We start from the raw sequence: 15575 nt of genomic DNA on the forward strand, positions 1-15575 counted from the left end.
GGTGGAATCGTAGGGTCACAGGGAGTGCACATCTGTAATTTTACCAGATTACACCACTGTGTTTGAAAATGCACATCCTTCCCAGGAGGATACAGAGGATATTGGAAAGTTTTATTTATTAAGCTGGTGGAAGGTACGCGGGTTTTTATTTTTTTTTTATTTTTATTTTTTATTATTTTTTAAATTTTATTTATTTATTTTTTCCCCCAAAGCCCCAGTAGATAGTTGTACGTCATAGCTGCACATCCTTCTAGTTGCTGTATGTGGGACGCGGCCTCAGCGTGGCCGGAGAAGCGGTGCGTTGGTGCGCGCCCGGGATCGAACCCTCACCGCCAGCAGCGGAGCGCATGCACTTAACCGCTAAGCCACGGGGCCGGCCTGGGTTTTTATTTTTCTTTATACTTTCTGTATTCTGAATTGAAATGTCACATGTGAAATGTCACATAATGTATAATTTAAAAAGTTGAGTGATGGTGAAGTGCAGTGATGAAGGACACACGCTTAGAGTCAGGGGACCCAGATGTGAAAGCTCACTGAGTGAGCCTGGGCAGCCCCCTCCCCCCAGGATGGGCCGTTATTAGTGCCTTACCCGTAGGGGTTTTGTGAGGAGTAAATGAGATGATCCACATAAATTGTTTAGTGTTAAGCGTTTGTTAAAAGATAGGGTTTTATTTTTGTTGTTGGTTTTTTTAGTTTTATATATTTATTTCAGAGTTTTTCAGATATCTCATTTGATCATTTAAAAAGTTAACTAGTGTTAGACAAGATCGATATTGTTACCATTTTTTAAGATAAAAAATCAGACATAGAAGTAATTGACTCACCTAGAGCAAATGTGGATCTGGAGCTAAAAAGCTAGCTGTAATCATTTTTGTCTTGGAAATTCAAGCAGGAGAGACTTATTACATTTCCTTCAACATGGGATTGTCATTTATGATGTCAGTTGGTGTGCTGACTTGAGACTGTGAGTCTTTCTTGCTTGGGGCCCCCACGCTGCCCCGGACCCTTCTCCAGGTCCCTGCTCATCACATGACTCCCTCCAAATGGCATCCTTTTGTAACAATAATGTCACTGTGTCATCACATGCTCACTAAAAAGCTGGGACAGTCTGGGGTTGTGGTTTCCTCTTAGACCTGAGTGGAAAGAACACTTCTGATTTCCTGCCACCGCAAGATAAAAATTGCTGATCCTGTTTTATAGCTGTCTGTCCAGGGCCTGTGTTTAGAGCTCATCCAGGCAGAGAGCTCTTCTGCCTTCTCGCTCCAGTTTTAACCAACCTCAGTGTGACGCCAGAATTTACGACTGCAGCATCTTCTATGAAATACAGTTGTCACTGCCTCTCATCCTTGTCTTCTAAGCCTTGCCACCTCTTTTTTTTTTTTTTTTTTTTTTTTTAAGATTTTTTATTTATTCCCCCCAAAGCTCCAGCAGATAGTTGTATGTCATAGCTGCACATCCTTCTAGTTGCGGCATGTGGGACTCGGCCTCAGGATGGACGGAGAAGTGGTGCCTCGATGCGCACCCGGGATCCGAACCCGGGCCGCCAGCATTGCAGCGCGCGCACTTAACCACCAAGCCACAGGGCCGGCCCCGTCACCTCTTTTTTTAAAACAGCTTTACTGAGATATAATTTACAGACTGTACAATTCACCCATTAAAGTATACAACTCAGTGATTTTTAGCATATTCACAAAGTTGTGCAACCATCGCTGCAATCAATTTTAGATCATTTCATCACCTTAAAGAGAAATCTCCTACCCTTTAGCAGTCACCTCCAATTCCCCCCCATCCCAGCCCTAAGCAACCACTAATCTACTTTCTGTCTCTATAGATTTGCCTATTCTGGACATTTCATGTAAATGGCACCATGTAACATGTAGTCTTCGTGACTGGCTTCTTTGACTTAGCATAACGTTCATGCATGTTGTGTCGTGTTATCAGTACTTCATTCCTTTTTACGGTTGAATGATATTCTATTTTATGGATGTACCTATCATATTTTGTTGATCCACTCATCAGTTGGTGGACATTTGAGTCATTTTCACTTTTTGGCTATTGTGAATAATACTGCTGTGAACGTTTGTGTGTGATGTTCCGTGTGAACACATTTTCAGTTCTTTGGAGTGTATACCTAGGAGTGCAATTGCTAGGTATATAGTAACTGTCTAACTTTTTGAAGAACTGCCAGACCATTTTCCAAAGTGGCTGCACCATTAAACATTTCCACCAGCAGTGTATGAGGGTTCCAATTTCTCCACATCCTTACCAACACTTGTTATTATCTAACTTTTTGATCCTAGCCATCCTAGTGGTTTGAAGTGGTATTTCATTGTGGTTTTGATTTTCATTTGCCTGATGGCTAACAATGTTGAGCATCTTGTCATGTGCTTATTGGACATTTGTATATCTACCTTGGAGAAATGTGTATTCAGATCCATTGCCCATTTAAAAAATTGGGTTATTTGTCTTTTTATTATTGAGTTGTAAGAGTTCTTTATATCTACTAGATACAAGTCTGTTTTCAGATACACAATTCAGAAGTATTTTCTCCCGTGCTGTGGGTTTTCACTTTCTCCATGGTATCCTTTGAAGTATAAAAGTTTTTAATTTTGATATCCAATTTATATATTTTTCTTTCTTACTGACTCTTTTCATTTGGTTTCTTGCATGGGCTGCTCTCACTGATGATTCCTCAGCACCTAGAATGGTGACTGGCGTCACTTGTGGTCTGAATGAATGCCAGGATAGTGGAAGTGGGGAGGAGGAACAAACCAGGGTCAAGAGTTTTGTTTCAGTGCTTTGGTGGTGTCCTATGGGATATAAGGTTAGGCCAAGACAATTAAAAAAAAAAAATGACATTTAGTTTTAGGTAATAGGGTTGCGGTAATCTGTTAATTTTGGCTGAATGTCTTCTGAAAATTAGAATATCAGTTCAGTGGGAAGCCTCAGTGTTAACTCTTTCCTCCCTGCGTTTAGCTTTTTGATTTTCTTTAGAGGAGTAATCTTCACCAGAGCGTCTCAAATTTAAGTCTCAGAATCACTTGGAGAGCTTACCAGGGATCACTGGATCCGCCCTGAGGGTTTCTGATTCATTAGGTCTCAGGTGAGGCCCGTGCATTTGCATTTCTAACAAGTTCCCAGGTGATGGTGATGCTGTTGGCTCAGGAACCACACACTTTGGGCACCACTGATCTACATAATAAATTTATATTTCTGGTGCAGTATTGGGGAATCCAGGCAGTATCCAGGCAGTTAACAGGTGTTTTTTTCCAGAAGCAACCTCACTTACCAACAGTGGCATATTAATGTAAGAATCATCAGAAAAAGTTCTCTGGGGCCGGCCCCGTGGCTTGGCGGTTGAGTGCGCGCGCTCCGCTGCTGGCGGCCCGGGTTCGGATCCCGGGATCGCACCGACGCACCGCTTCTCCGGCCACGCTGAGGCCGTGTCCCGCATGCAGCGGCTGGAGGGATGTGCAGCTGTGACGGGCAACTATCTACTGGGGCGTTGGGGGAGAAATGAATAAATAAAATCTTTAAAAAAAAAAAAAAAAAAAGAAAAAGTTCTCTGTATCTGAGGATCATTTTTCTGAATGTAGAGCCAAGGATGTGAGTTTTACCTGTAATGTTGGCTGAAATTGAGGTTAGGAGAATCAGGGAACCACAATATTTTTGAGCCTCTACTGTGTGCCAGCTACTGCTTTGCTATGTGTGTTACTCATGCTGTTGTGTTTAATCTAAATACTCATTTCTTCCAGAATGTAGGTGAGTTGCCCACAGTGCCCAGTTCGTTGGCTAACTGGTCATAGAGCCCAAGATGCCCACACACTGCGCAGTGATAACTAATCCAGGGGGTTTAGTTATCCAAAGTAACCTTCAGTCTTGTCCACACAGACTTTATTGGCACTGTTTTAAGTGATTTTATTTATTATTGTTTTTTATTAACTTGGACCAAGAGCCCTGGATTCCTGAAAGTCTGGACATTAAGTGGACCAACCATGGTGCCTTAGTTCTGATTTGATTATTTGTCCTCCTTGCTAATGACGGGCAAGCCCTTTTGTTCTGAGTTGTCTTTCCCAACAGATTTCGGGATCTTTAATGTGGACACCCTCAGAAAGATTTTGGCAGGAGGCCCGTGAAATAGGTCAGCATTTCCTAAGCAGTGTCTTGATTTTGTTCGGAGTAAAAGATAGGATAGAGGCTTAGCTAAAGGTTTTATTCTGAAACAGGGTGTTAAAATTTCCATGTTAGTTGAGGAGAGCTCATTCTGATGCTGTGTAATGTGTACTGAGGAATAATGTTCTGTGAATGGACCATGTGCAGTATACAGATGCAGCTCATATTACATTTTGTTTCTGTGGGTTAAACCCTAAGCACTCTGCCGAGGAGAATCCTCTTTGATTTATTGCAGAAGGAAATTTTATTTGATTTATTGAAGAAGGAAATGTAAGAGACAGGAAGAAACCTGGATCAGCTGGCAGCCTCCTTGCAAATATTTTTTAACAAGGGACATGGGGATGGGCTGATTCCTTAAAAGTTAAGAATTTATAGGAGGCATGTAGATTTTTCTGATGAATAATCTCTTTCATTTGTTTCATATCATTTCAAAGCACTGTTATTTATATTACTTAATTTGAAAGTGCTCTGTGAAGTAGCTGGGTAAGAAAGGTGATTTTTATCCCATTCTATGTGTGGGATGACCAAGGTCAGTGAGGATAAGTCACTTGTCCAAGGTCACACAGCTGATCAGTTGTGTTCATGTTTTCCATCTTTTCTCTTTGGTTCTGGTGTCTTTTCCATTTCACCATGTTGGGAAGTACCCTGAAAAGGTAGGGGTGTGAGTGTGTTTGTGTGTGTGTGTGTGTGTGTGTTGGAGATGGATGGGGAAGAGGAGAAACAATAGGTCCAGAGAAGAAGAAAGGTTTTAATTAAAATTCAGGCTGCCAGGCTCTATATGAAAAAGAGTGTAGAGAGCAGAATCCCTACCTAAGTAAAACTGGTAACCCAAGGGGGAGCGAGGGGTCAGAGTTCCTGGTAAGGCTACGGGGGGATTGGATGGGACCACAGACAAATATATAAGAGCATAATGAGCTTTGCAAATAAAGGACAAACAGCAATTGTAGGTTGGCATTGGGAGGCTAATGGAATAGAATAAGAAATTGCTTTTTTGGAGGAAGTAGAATCTCCAGATGCCAGGGAACTAATAAGCAGGTAGATTTTGGTGATGAATCCTTGCCACCTGTGGCTACCCAGCCTAGATTACCAATCTGGAGAAACCCCTCTGAAGAGGAAAACAGGTTTTCCCCTGCCTTTGGAGACGTGAATACAGAGGGAGAAGTGCTGAGCTTTGGCTTATGATCTGCTGTATGGGGAATGACTCTCTATGTTGCCATTCAAATCAGCTTAAGCTAAGATAGAGAATGTTTTGGTTCATATGATTAAAAATCCAGGTAGGGCTGGTTTCAGGTGCAGCCAGAACCAGTAGCTTAAATGATGTCAGCAAGGCCCTGTGTTTTCCTCTGTTTCTCTGATCTGCCTTCCACAAAGTTGGCTTCATTCCCATCAGAGCCCCTTAGTAGGTCTATGTTCTCCCTTCACATTTGTAAAATGGTTACAGCTGTTCCAGACCTCACACCATCATCCCACACTGTTCAAGGAAAGACCCAATAGCTACTGCAGAAGAGTAAGGAAGCAGCTGTCCCCTAGAGGCCCCAGAAAACATCTTGGCTCTGATTGTTTTGTGTGCCCATTGGCTTGAACGAGTTAAGGACCATCCATGGGGCAGGGGAGGGGCCAATTCCACCCAAATTGCATGGTTAAAATGGGAAGCAGTAGCTTTTGAAATGAAATTTAGGGGCGCTTTTTGCTAGAAGAAAGGAGAATGGAGGCTGGGTGGTAAATTACAGAAGTCTTCCATACCAACCAAAGAGATAAGGGAATGAAATAGTTCCAGATAGATTTCCTTGGGGACTTCTTTGAGTGAGGGAGCAACTCTTAGTACATGTATTAGTTAAGAGAATAGACTAATGGGCCGGCCCCGTGGCTTAGCGGTTAAGTGCGCGCGCTCCGCTGCTGGCGGCCCCGCTTCAGATCCCAGGCGCGCACCGTCGCACCGCTTGTCAGGCCATGCTGAGGCGGCATCCCGTGTAAAGTGGAGGAAGATGGGCACGGATGGTAGCCCAGGGCCAGTCTTCCTCAGCAAAAAGAGGAGGATTGGCATGGATGTTAGCTCAGGGCTGATCTTCCTCACAACAAAACAAAACAAAACAAAAAGAATCCTCATCCGAGACCCTTCATTTTGGGAACCAGGAATGCTTAATGAAACTGTATCAGTTACAGTTTGGTTCAGGGATATATGACAGAAAACCTGAACTAAAATTGACCTAAGCAAAGTAAATGTTTGCGCTTTTTTTCCCCCTCTATGTAAAAGATGTTCATCATATTAACAATGCATCATGGTGTCGAGAATTCTTTTTATCCTCTGTTCTGCCATCTCAGCATTTGGTTTCCTCCTCATAGTCCAAGACGACTATCTGAACTCCAGCCATCTCTTCACCTTCTCTCTGGGAAAGGAGGCAAAAAGGCCTTCAAGGGCGTTTCCCAGAAGCCACACAAGATATTTCCATTTACACCCCATTGGTCAGAACTTAATCACATGGGGCACCCCACTGCAAGGGAGGCTGGGAAGTGTAGCTGTCTTTCCTGGTATTTATGAGCCTCGCCCCAAACTGGGGATTCTCCTGCTGAGGAAGAGGGGAGAGCAGACATTGGGCAACAGCGAGCAGTCTCTGCTAGAGAGTGTGTGCCCCCGTGTCCTCACTAGATGCCCTCGCCTCTGCCCGTGTGTGTGTGTGTGTGTGTGTGTGTGTGTGTGTGTGTGTTTCTCTGCCCATGTTAAATTTTAAAACCCATCTTTGTACTTATCTGAAGGAAAGACATCACCATAATAGCTGACATGTATGAGTGCATACCAGGTGCCAGCCACTGTTCTATATCATTTATTCTTCACAACAGCACTCTCAGAGTGCTTATTAACCAAGGAGAGTTTAGTGTGGGACTATCTACAGAGGTGTGGGCAGAGTCAGGGGAACCGAAAGGGCTTGGTGAAGTGCTCAGAGATTAGCAACAGCAGGAAGCCATGAGCACTCCTGAAAGGGCAAGGGGACAGGTTGGTATTGCCATACCAGCCTGACCAGAGCTTAGAGACACGGAAGAGGGGCTGCCTGTGACAAGCTGTAACTGTGGAGTGAAACCAAGCCTGCACTCCTGCTGAGCCTGGGCAGGACGGGCCCCAGGAGGCTGATCAACACCCTGACATGTCTGTTCTCCTACCTCGGATCTCCTGACAGTGTCCACCTTTGGCCGAAGCCACCTGGAAGGCAGAGAGCAAGGGTGTCCAGGCGAAACAGTCCACGTAAAGCAGCCTCCTGGGGAACAGAGTGGGGCAAAGAAGGGTGGAAAATGGATTGGGGGGTTGGGAGAGCAGCAGAGAACAAGCCACACAGTCGTATCATGGCTCCCGTTATGGGTGAGGAAGCTGAGACATGGAGAGGCTGAGTCACTTGCCCAGCTGCTAAGCGGCAGAGGCAGGGCCCCCCCGGCTTAAGATGCACGTCCTGAATGGGGAAGGCAGAGCACACACTACACTGGGGTTTACTGTCTGTCTGCACAGTGCTCTGCACATAGTAGGCATCTGAGAAAGAGTCAGTCAATGAAACCATTTGGATGGGCCTATTTTGGTCCAGGAGTAATCATTTCCTCCTCACCATCACAGGTTGCCGTCTCAAACCTCAGTGAAGCCGTGCAGGACGCAGACTTGCTGGTGTTTGTCATTCCCCACCAGTTCATTCACAGAATCTGCGACGAGATCACTGGGAGAGTGCCCAAGAAAGCACTGGGAATCACCCTCATCAAGGTAACTCAGCTGATGTTGGTTACCTGCTAGATGTTGGTTACTGGGAAATTTCATTTCCTCTCACTGTCATCTGTGGGAGACAGGAGCTGAAGGGGAGGTTATGGCAATTTTTTGGTTTTTTTCAAGATGCCTGGAAGATAATCAAAAACACACATCCCACGAGCCTAGCTTAGCTCAAATTTAGGAGGGGGCTGCTTTCTATCATAGCAGTGGTCATGCTTTCTGTCACATAGGTTCCTCCTGATGAGCCTTGCCATCAGAAGGAAACTTCCCAATCAGTACTTGGGTCTCAGCATCTGTTTTGGAAATGACCAGTGGTTTGCCTTAGCTGGAAAATTAATCATCATTAGTTCCCACGCCTGTGTATATTCTCTGAAGAGGGAGTTTTCGACCAGAAGTCCACAAACCACCCCCAAAGGTCCATAGAAAGAATTCAGAAGGTTCGTGAACTTAAGTGTGGGGAAGAAATTGCATTTTTATTCATTTTAACCTCTAACTGAAATGAGCCTTTCCTTCATTTGTGAATGTAGGCCACAGGCCAGAGTTTCAGTAACAGTGGTGTTAGCAGGACCTGTGACCCTGTTGTCAATAGAAACCACAGGTACTTTCATATCACCTTACAGTGGCTTCAGGTATCTCAAGGTATCATTTAGGCTTATCACTACTTTGAAATTGTGGTAATTATTAGACCTGCCATGACATCTTTTTCTAATTGCATTAACAAAACAGCACATATATTGTCACAAATTTGTGTTTTTTAACATTTTATAACTATTTTTCAATATAATTGGCTTCCTGGGTAATCATATATATTTTGCTTTATGCATATGAAATTCTGAGAATGAGTCCGTAAACTTCACCAGACTGCCAGGCGTGGGGTCCACATCATAAAAAAGGTTAAGTACCTGCTAGAGAGACTCTGTTCCAGAGAGTTCATAGATGAATATTTATGAAAGCAAACTGGAACAGCTCAAATGTCAGTAATAGAATGGATAAATGAATGGTGGACTATTCATTTTGGAATACTACATAGTAGTGAACAAGAATGAACCAGAACATTCATGCAGCCACGTGGGTGAATCTCTAAAATAATAATGTAGCACAAAACAGCACATCACAGATGAACAGTACAATTTCATTTATATGCTTTCAAAAATAGGTGTAATGGCATATTATTTAGGGACACTTTATATGGCAAAATGATCAAGAAAGGCCAGGGAGCAGTGCATACAACATTCAGGATGGTGGTTCACCGCGGCGGGGGCAGGGGACCAGTGGTGAGCAAGAGAATGAACTGGGGGAGAGACATGGGCCTTCTGTGGTGTTGGTCATGTTTTGTTTCCTCACCTGGGTGGTTACATGTTCATTTTCTTTTCATTTTATTGTTGTTCTTTAAACAGTACATACAAAGTATATATGTTTTCTCTCATAAGAGATTTTTCAAGTTGCCTATGCCATTGGATGTCCGAATCTAGATGACTTATAAAGCAGCTATCTCATGCCTCTTTTATTTGGTGGTTTGTTTTCCCCTAACTTGTTGATATCCTTATAGGGCATAGACAAGGGCCCTGAGGGGCTGAAACTCATTTCCGACATCATCCGAGAGAAGATGGGCATTGACATCAGTGTGCTGATGGGAGCCAACATTGCCAGTGAGGTGGCTGCGGGGAAGTTCTGTGAGACCACCATCGGTGAGGGCTGGCTAGGGAAGGGGTCTCGGGAGCCTGGACATTTGGTGTTTTAACATGTACATTTTCCATTTCTGGTATTTTCTGTAGTGGACTCTCCCCTGCCCCCTTAACTAACATTCCTGAGGTGGATATTCAGTGGGGTGGGGATTTTATGTAAGGAGGCCATTCTGTTGAAACTAAAGTGTTTCAACAACCTCCAGAAGGAAAGTAAAGCCGAGGAGACCATTTTGACCCACCATGATCGAATAATGAATTATCAAGGTTGCTTGTACCAGAAAGCAGGTGGTTACATCCTTGGTGGGGCTCCCCTGGCCTTAGAAACTCAGCTTTTCTTTACTCACAAATGCCAGTATCTGGGTCCTCATTGGTTTCCAATGAGATCTAAAAATTGGTGGGAAGGATCTCTGTTTTCAGGTGAATAAGCCAAGACTCAGAGATTAAGTTACCTGCCCCAAGGTCAGAACTAATTTAGAACCCAGGCATCAGCTTGGGTCTCCAGCTTCCTGAAATAGAAAGCTTTTACACAGCATTGTTGTTGTGAAAATGTTTGTTTATTTTAGAAAGGGCTTTGGAATTCTCGAGTGCCCGTGTATCATATTCAAGGACTCATAGAAGAATTGTATTGTTATATTTGTGGATGCTTTGCAAAAGTTTATAAGTTTATCTGCCCACTCCAGAACTTACTTCCGCCCTTGTCAAACACACCAGCAACATGAATCTTTTCTCCTTGGCAGCTTTGTAAAAAGGAAGCTGTGACAGTGGTCAGGCTCTCTTGAGTAAGATGGGATGCACAGAAAAAGGGAGCTCCTGATTCTTATACATGCCTGCGAGTTAGGACATTTTTACTTTTTTTTGCTTTTTTCTCCTTTATTTTTAATTGCATAGATGTTACTTTATTTTTGTGGAAAATAGATAATCAAAAGAAAACCATTTTTATTTCATTTAATTTTCATTATTTCTTCCGTTTGTGCAAACTTTATGTTTGTAGTTAAGTTATATACTATTTTATAATTGCTTTATTTACTTAATATATAACAGCTTCAAAGGCTATCAACATTCATATTCATAGCTGCATAGTAGTTCACCAACAATCCTCTATATCTGGGCACTTAAAACTTTTTTTTTGAGAAATAATATTTTTGGAGAGGAGAGATATCACAAATAATATAAAGAAGAAAACAAAATGGCCTATAACACCATTACCCAGGTTGATATTTACAAAAGTGATATAGACACAGGTAAGAAAATTCAAACAGTATGAGAAGGTGTACAATTAGAATTAAGATTGTAATTTCCCACCTGCTCTCTCTTCCCAAAGGGAATCACTGTTAGCAGTTTCTAAGTGTCCTTCCAAAAGAAACATTTAGATATGTATACAAGTCTATATATAGGTTTTTTTTATTGTTTCACAGTTAATTCTTTTATCCATCTGTGATTTTAATGTAGCCTGTGAAATTGTTGTGTAATTACATTTTTTTTTAAAAAAAAACATTAAATGCTTGTTCCAACTCAGTCCTATTTGCCAGTAATCAATTGGCAATCAGTTTTGCCAGTCAGTTGGTTGGAGATGACTAGTTACCCCAATCATTGTGTAAGGCTGAGATTTCATCTCTAATCCTTGATTTAAACTTGTATCTACCTGTAGATTTTGGCTAGGATTTTTACCTGCCTCTAGCCCTGTTTGTTTAGGAAAGTTTCCAGTCGGGTGTGTGCATTAGTCTTTTTTTGTTTGTAAGGACAGACAAATGCAGAGAAATTACATCACTTTCCCTCTGGCTTCTGTTTACCCAATGCTTCCCCTGCGTTCTCTGTGGGTTGGACCATAGTTGGCAAGAGTGACCTGGATTAAATTAAGTAAAACATTGAAAGTAAGATAGAACACGGTGATATTTTCTAAATTGTCTTATATAACCTGAATCTAATCATGAAGAAATATCAGACAAACTGAATGTGAAGGACATGTTACAAAACAACTGGCCCACACTCTTCAAAAATGTCAATGTCATGAAAGGCTAAGACAGTGTCCCAGTTAAAAAAGACTCAAGAGACATAACCACTAAATGAAGTGCAGGATCCTGGGTCGGGGGAGGGAAGGTTGCCATGGAAGACAACATTGCTATAATTGGTGAGGTTGGTATATGGGTTGTATGTTAGATAAGTGTATTGTACCACATTAAATTTCATGTATTTGATAGTTGTACTGTGGTTATCCAGATCTCCTTTCTTGATGACATTGGCAACCAACTCATTTTTAATTATGGTAGATTCAGGAATCTTAGCCCACTTGAGTCTTTGTGGAGAAAGAAGAAAAACTGGCATTGTTTTCAGTATCTGGTAAAAATACTAAACGGCATCATGAACTATGGTGCCCCCTTGTGGTGAGAGTTCCCTTCATTCTTGGGACTGACTTCACAGAATCGGAGACTTTGCCATCCCACGAATATTTTTCAAAGCCTATTGTGTATCGGGCATGGCGCTAAATGTCGAGGATACTTATGCTCCTTGTGAAGCTTCCAAGCACACAAACAAATACGGAATCACACACTGAAATGAGGGTTTTGAAGGAGCCTTGTTAAATAGGTTGATTATCTCTAAAACTTGGCATGACAGAGAAGGGGGATTTTCCTGTCTTTTGGTTCATATTGAGTTTGGGGCAGCCCTTCCACATAGCTGTTGGGCGTTACCTGTTCTGTACCAGATGGTCTGGGTCCCTGCTTGCCACATCACTGCTTATGACTGGTAATAATAATACAGTTAGTGCTTTCTTATCTGTGATTTAAAATAATAATTTTTGAAAAGTACATTTGAGAAAAAGTGAGATTGCTGTAAATCAAGCCCACTTCTCTGATGCACACTGTGTAATATGCAGCCGCAGAGGAACTGACAGACCCCACCTTGTATCGGTGGCAAATGGAGAATGGCTTTCTGTCAGATTGCTCACAGCAACTCAAGTTTCTAGCTGCAGACAACTGGACTAAAGTGGCTGAGTGAGGGGTTTGTGATGCTCATGAGCATCCTTCATGTTGGAGGCACTGAGCAGTGGGCCATAGTGAGGGACAGAGGAGAAAGACAGTAATGATGTCATGATGTAGAGGCTGGGGGCTAGTTAACCCAACCCAGGTGATGAAACAGTTGTTGCACAGGATCACCCAGATGGTTTGGTGGACTGTTTAAAAAAGGAAGAAGACAGTTTACTCAAACCGACCCAGTTCTAATATTTGGAAAAAAGGAGAACTCAGCTAAACAATAGATAATAGCAATGCCCATAGAATAGAAAATGTGTTTCTAAGTAGTGGGTGTAGATATTTTAAACATTTTATTATGTAAAATTTCTTTAAACAAAAGTAGGAAGAACAGTGTCTTGAACCCCAGGTACCCATCGCCTGTCTTTAGTAATGATTCCCTTCTGAACAGTCTTATTTCATCTGTAGCCCCACCCTCTCTCCACTCGGTTACTTTGACTTGATATTACTTCTGAGTGTAATTTTAATTGTTGACAATCATCTTTTTTTCTGCTTTGGAAGAATATAGCTCTAATTGTGATGTTTGTTTGGTTTTTGCTGGTTTATCTACTCTTTTTCTACCCCCAAGAGGCAGCATAGCATAGAGAGTCAGAACATGGGTCCTGGAGCCAGAGCACCTGGCTTAGAATTTGGGCTCTGCTTCCTCCTAGCTGTGTGACCGTGGGCGAGCTGGTAAACGTCTCTGGGCCTCCTGTCTGTAAATGGGCAAAAGCTTAGTCACAACCATGTAAGTGTCGACTAGCCCTATCATTATTCTATAGAACCTTTGAGTGCTCGTTAAGACTAATAGGCTGTTTTCATATCTGGTTCTTATTTAGCCTCGCCACAGTCCTGCGAGTGCCATAGTGTTTTCCTCATGAGGACGCTGAGGCTGGAGGAGGTTAAATTAGAGGTTTGCAAACTTGTTTCCCCAGTGGAATTACCTGAGGAGCTTCAAAAATTACTGATGCCTGCTCCATCTCGGAGACGGTGATTTAATTGTCTGGGAAGTGGCCAGGGCTTCGGTATTTTTAAAGATCCCCAGGTGATTGTAATGTGCAGAAGCTTGGGAACAAGCTTGGGAACCTAGAGCGGCCAGAGCCCGGGTACTGTAGTCCTGAGTGAGCTTTCTGCTGTCTCTATTGGAGACATTGCCTTGGGAGCTAGGACTTGGCTGTTAAGTTTTATCATCCTGATTTCCAGAGCTGAGCCCCACACCCACCCCACCAACCAGAGCAGATTTCACATCAGGCTTCATGTGTAAAGTTTTGTCTTTGTGTGAAGACTACTGAGCATCCATCTCATTCCAGGCATTGTCCCAAGGGAGGGTATATAGCAGCAGCAAAAACAAGTACTCTTTGAATGCATTTCCATCTTCCGCAATTTAGTCATTGAAAGTTTGTTGATGTTGTATCAGTTCTCCGTTGCCGTAGTGATGCTGTGTTACAAACAATCACAGAATCTCAGTGGCCTAGAAAATAAGCACAGCTGACACATCTGTGGGTCCACTGGGGGTCAGCTGATCTTGGCGGGGACAGCTCGGCTGGGTGGTCTGCTCCATGGGTCTCGATCTTCCTGCTGGGCCCAGTAGGCTAGCCAGGGCATGTCCTTCTCACAGTGAAGGCAGAGGTACCAGGGAACCAGCTCCACTACTGCACAGTGGGCTTCAAGCTTCTGCTGCATCATGTCTATCAATGTCTCATTGACCGAAGCAAGTCACATGACTGAGCCCAAAGTCACAGGGTGGGGAAGTATGCCCCGCTTGCTGTGAGTCCAAACACGTCGAGTGGTCAAGCCTGACATCGGTAGAAAGGGATGCACTCTCCCTGTGGAAACGAGAGGGTGAACGGTCTTAAACAATAATCTGTTATTGTTGACCTTATAAATGTTTGTGGTAGCAAAAAGTTGCAACAATTTTAGATACTGAACAATAGAAAGCTACTTAGATAAAATATAATACAAGTACACAGTAAAATACAAAGCAGCCATTTAAAATGATGTAGAAAATACATGATTTGGAAATTATTCATGCCATAAGATGGGGGAAAGCAGATTATGAAACCACATAGACATTATGTTCCCAATTTTGAGAAAAACTATGTATATTCATATTTCAGTAAGTTAAAGATGTATGCCAAATCGTTAATGATCATCTGTGGTGGCATTATGGAATATTTTTATCTTCTATTTGTACTCCTGTGAATTTTCCAAATTTTCTGTAATGAACATATGTTACTTTTGTAATAAAAAAGTTATTTTAAACTGTGTTAGATGTGAAAAGTAAGATTAGAGACTGTTATTAATTTCCTTTTTCCTAACCTTTCCATAGGCAGCAAAGTAATGGAGAATGGCCTTCTCTTCAAAGAACTCCTTCAGACTCCCAATTTTCGAATAACTGTGGTTGACGATGCAGACACGGTTGAACTTTGTGGTGCTCTTAAGGTAAAGTCAGCCTCATGTTTCTGCTCCGGGAGAGGAGTGAACCCTGCAGGGCCACTATTGGCATTATTGAGTCTAATCCTGAAGAATGGGCTCTGTGTTCTCTGCACTCACTGCAGCGAAGAATAGTGAATCAGGAGCCTTGTTTATCATTTCCTGCTCTGCCCCAGCCTTTCCTGGGTGGTTCAAGTTCCTCTCTCACGCCTGGTTTGCTTTTATTTGTAAATCTGGGAGACTTGTGGTGTTTTGTTCTTTGGGAAACTGGCAGTAGTGATATTGTTCAAGGGTACCTTGAATGTCATAGGCTTTTACCTGGGAGCAAAGTCTTCTATTAATTCATATGTTTATGTGTTTCTCCTACATATTATCTTGAGCAGGAAGTGGAACTTGTTCCCTCTGAATTATGCTTCTCGATTGGTTTGATGGTTTGTTTGGTGGTTCTTTTTAACGGAAAAAATGGTTGGCTGCTGACAGGTTGTTCTGAGTATAGCTTTATCTTTGCCTGTACAGGGAAAAGATCAGATTAAAGCA

At 42.5% G+C, this 15575-nt stretch overlaps 1 protein-coding gene across 1 annotated transcript in view; it reads left to right on the forward strand.

The window, feature by feature from the left end:
* GPD1L (glycerol-3-phosphate dehydrogenase 1 like) overlaps nt 1-15575 on the forward strand; it is a 48882-nt gene that overhangs the window by 16488 nt on the left and 16819 nt on the right. The window contains exons 3-5 of the mRNA XM_004419457.3: nt 7772-7912; nt 9465-9603; nt 14935-15047. Of these exons, the coding sequence (XP_004419514.1) occupies nt 7772-7912; nt 9465-9603; nt 14935-15047 (393 nt within the window). The remainder of the gene's footprint in view (nt 1-7771; nt 7913-9464; nt 9604-14934; nt 15048-15575) is intronic.

This window comes from Ceratotherium simum, chromosome 5, assembly GCF_057802395.1.
Source record: "Ceratotherium simum simum isolate JZ-2026a chromosome 5, ASM5780239v1, whole genome shotgun sequence".
NCBI classification, from domain to species: Eukaryota; Metazoa; Chordata; class Mammalia; order Perissodactyla; family Rhinocerotidae; genus Ceratotherium; species Ceratotherium simum.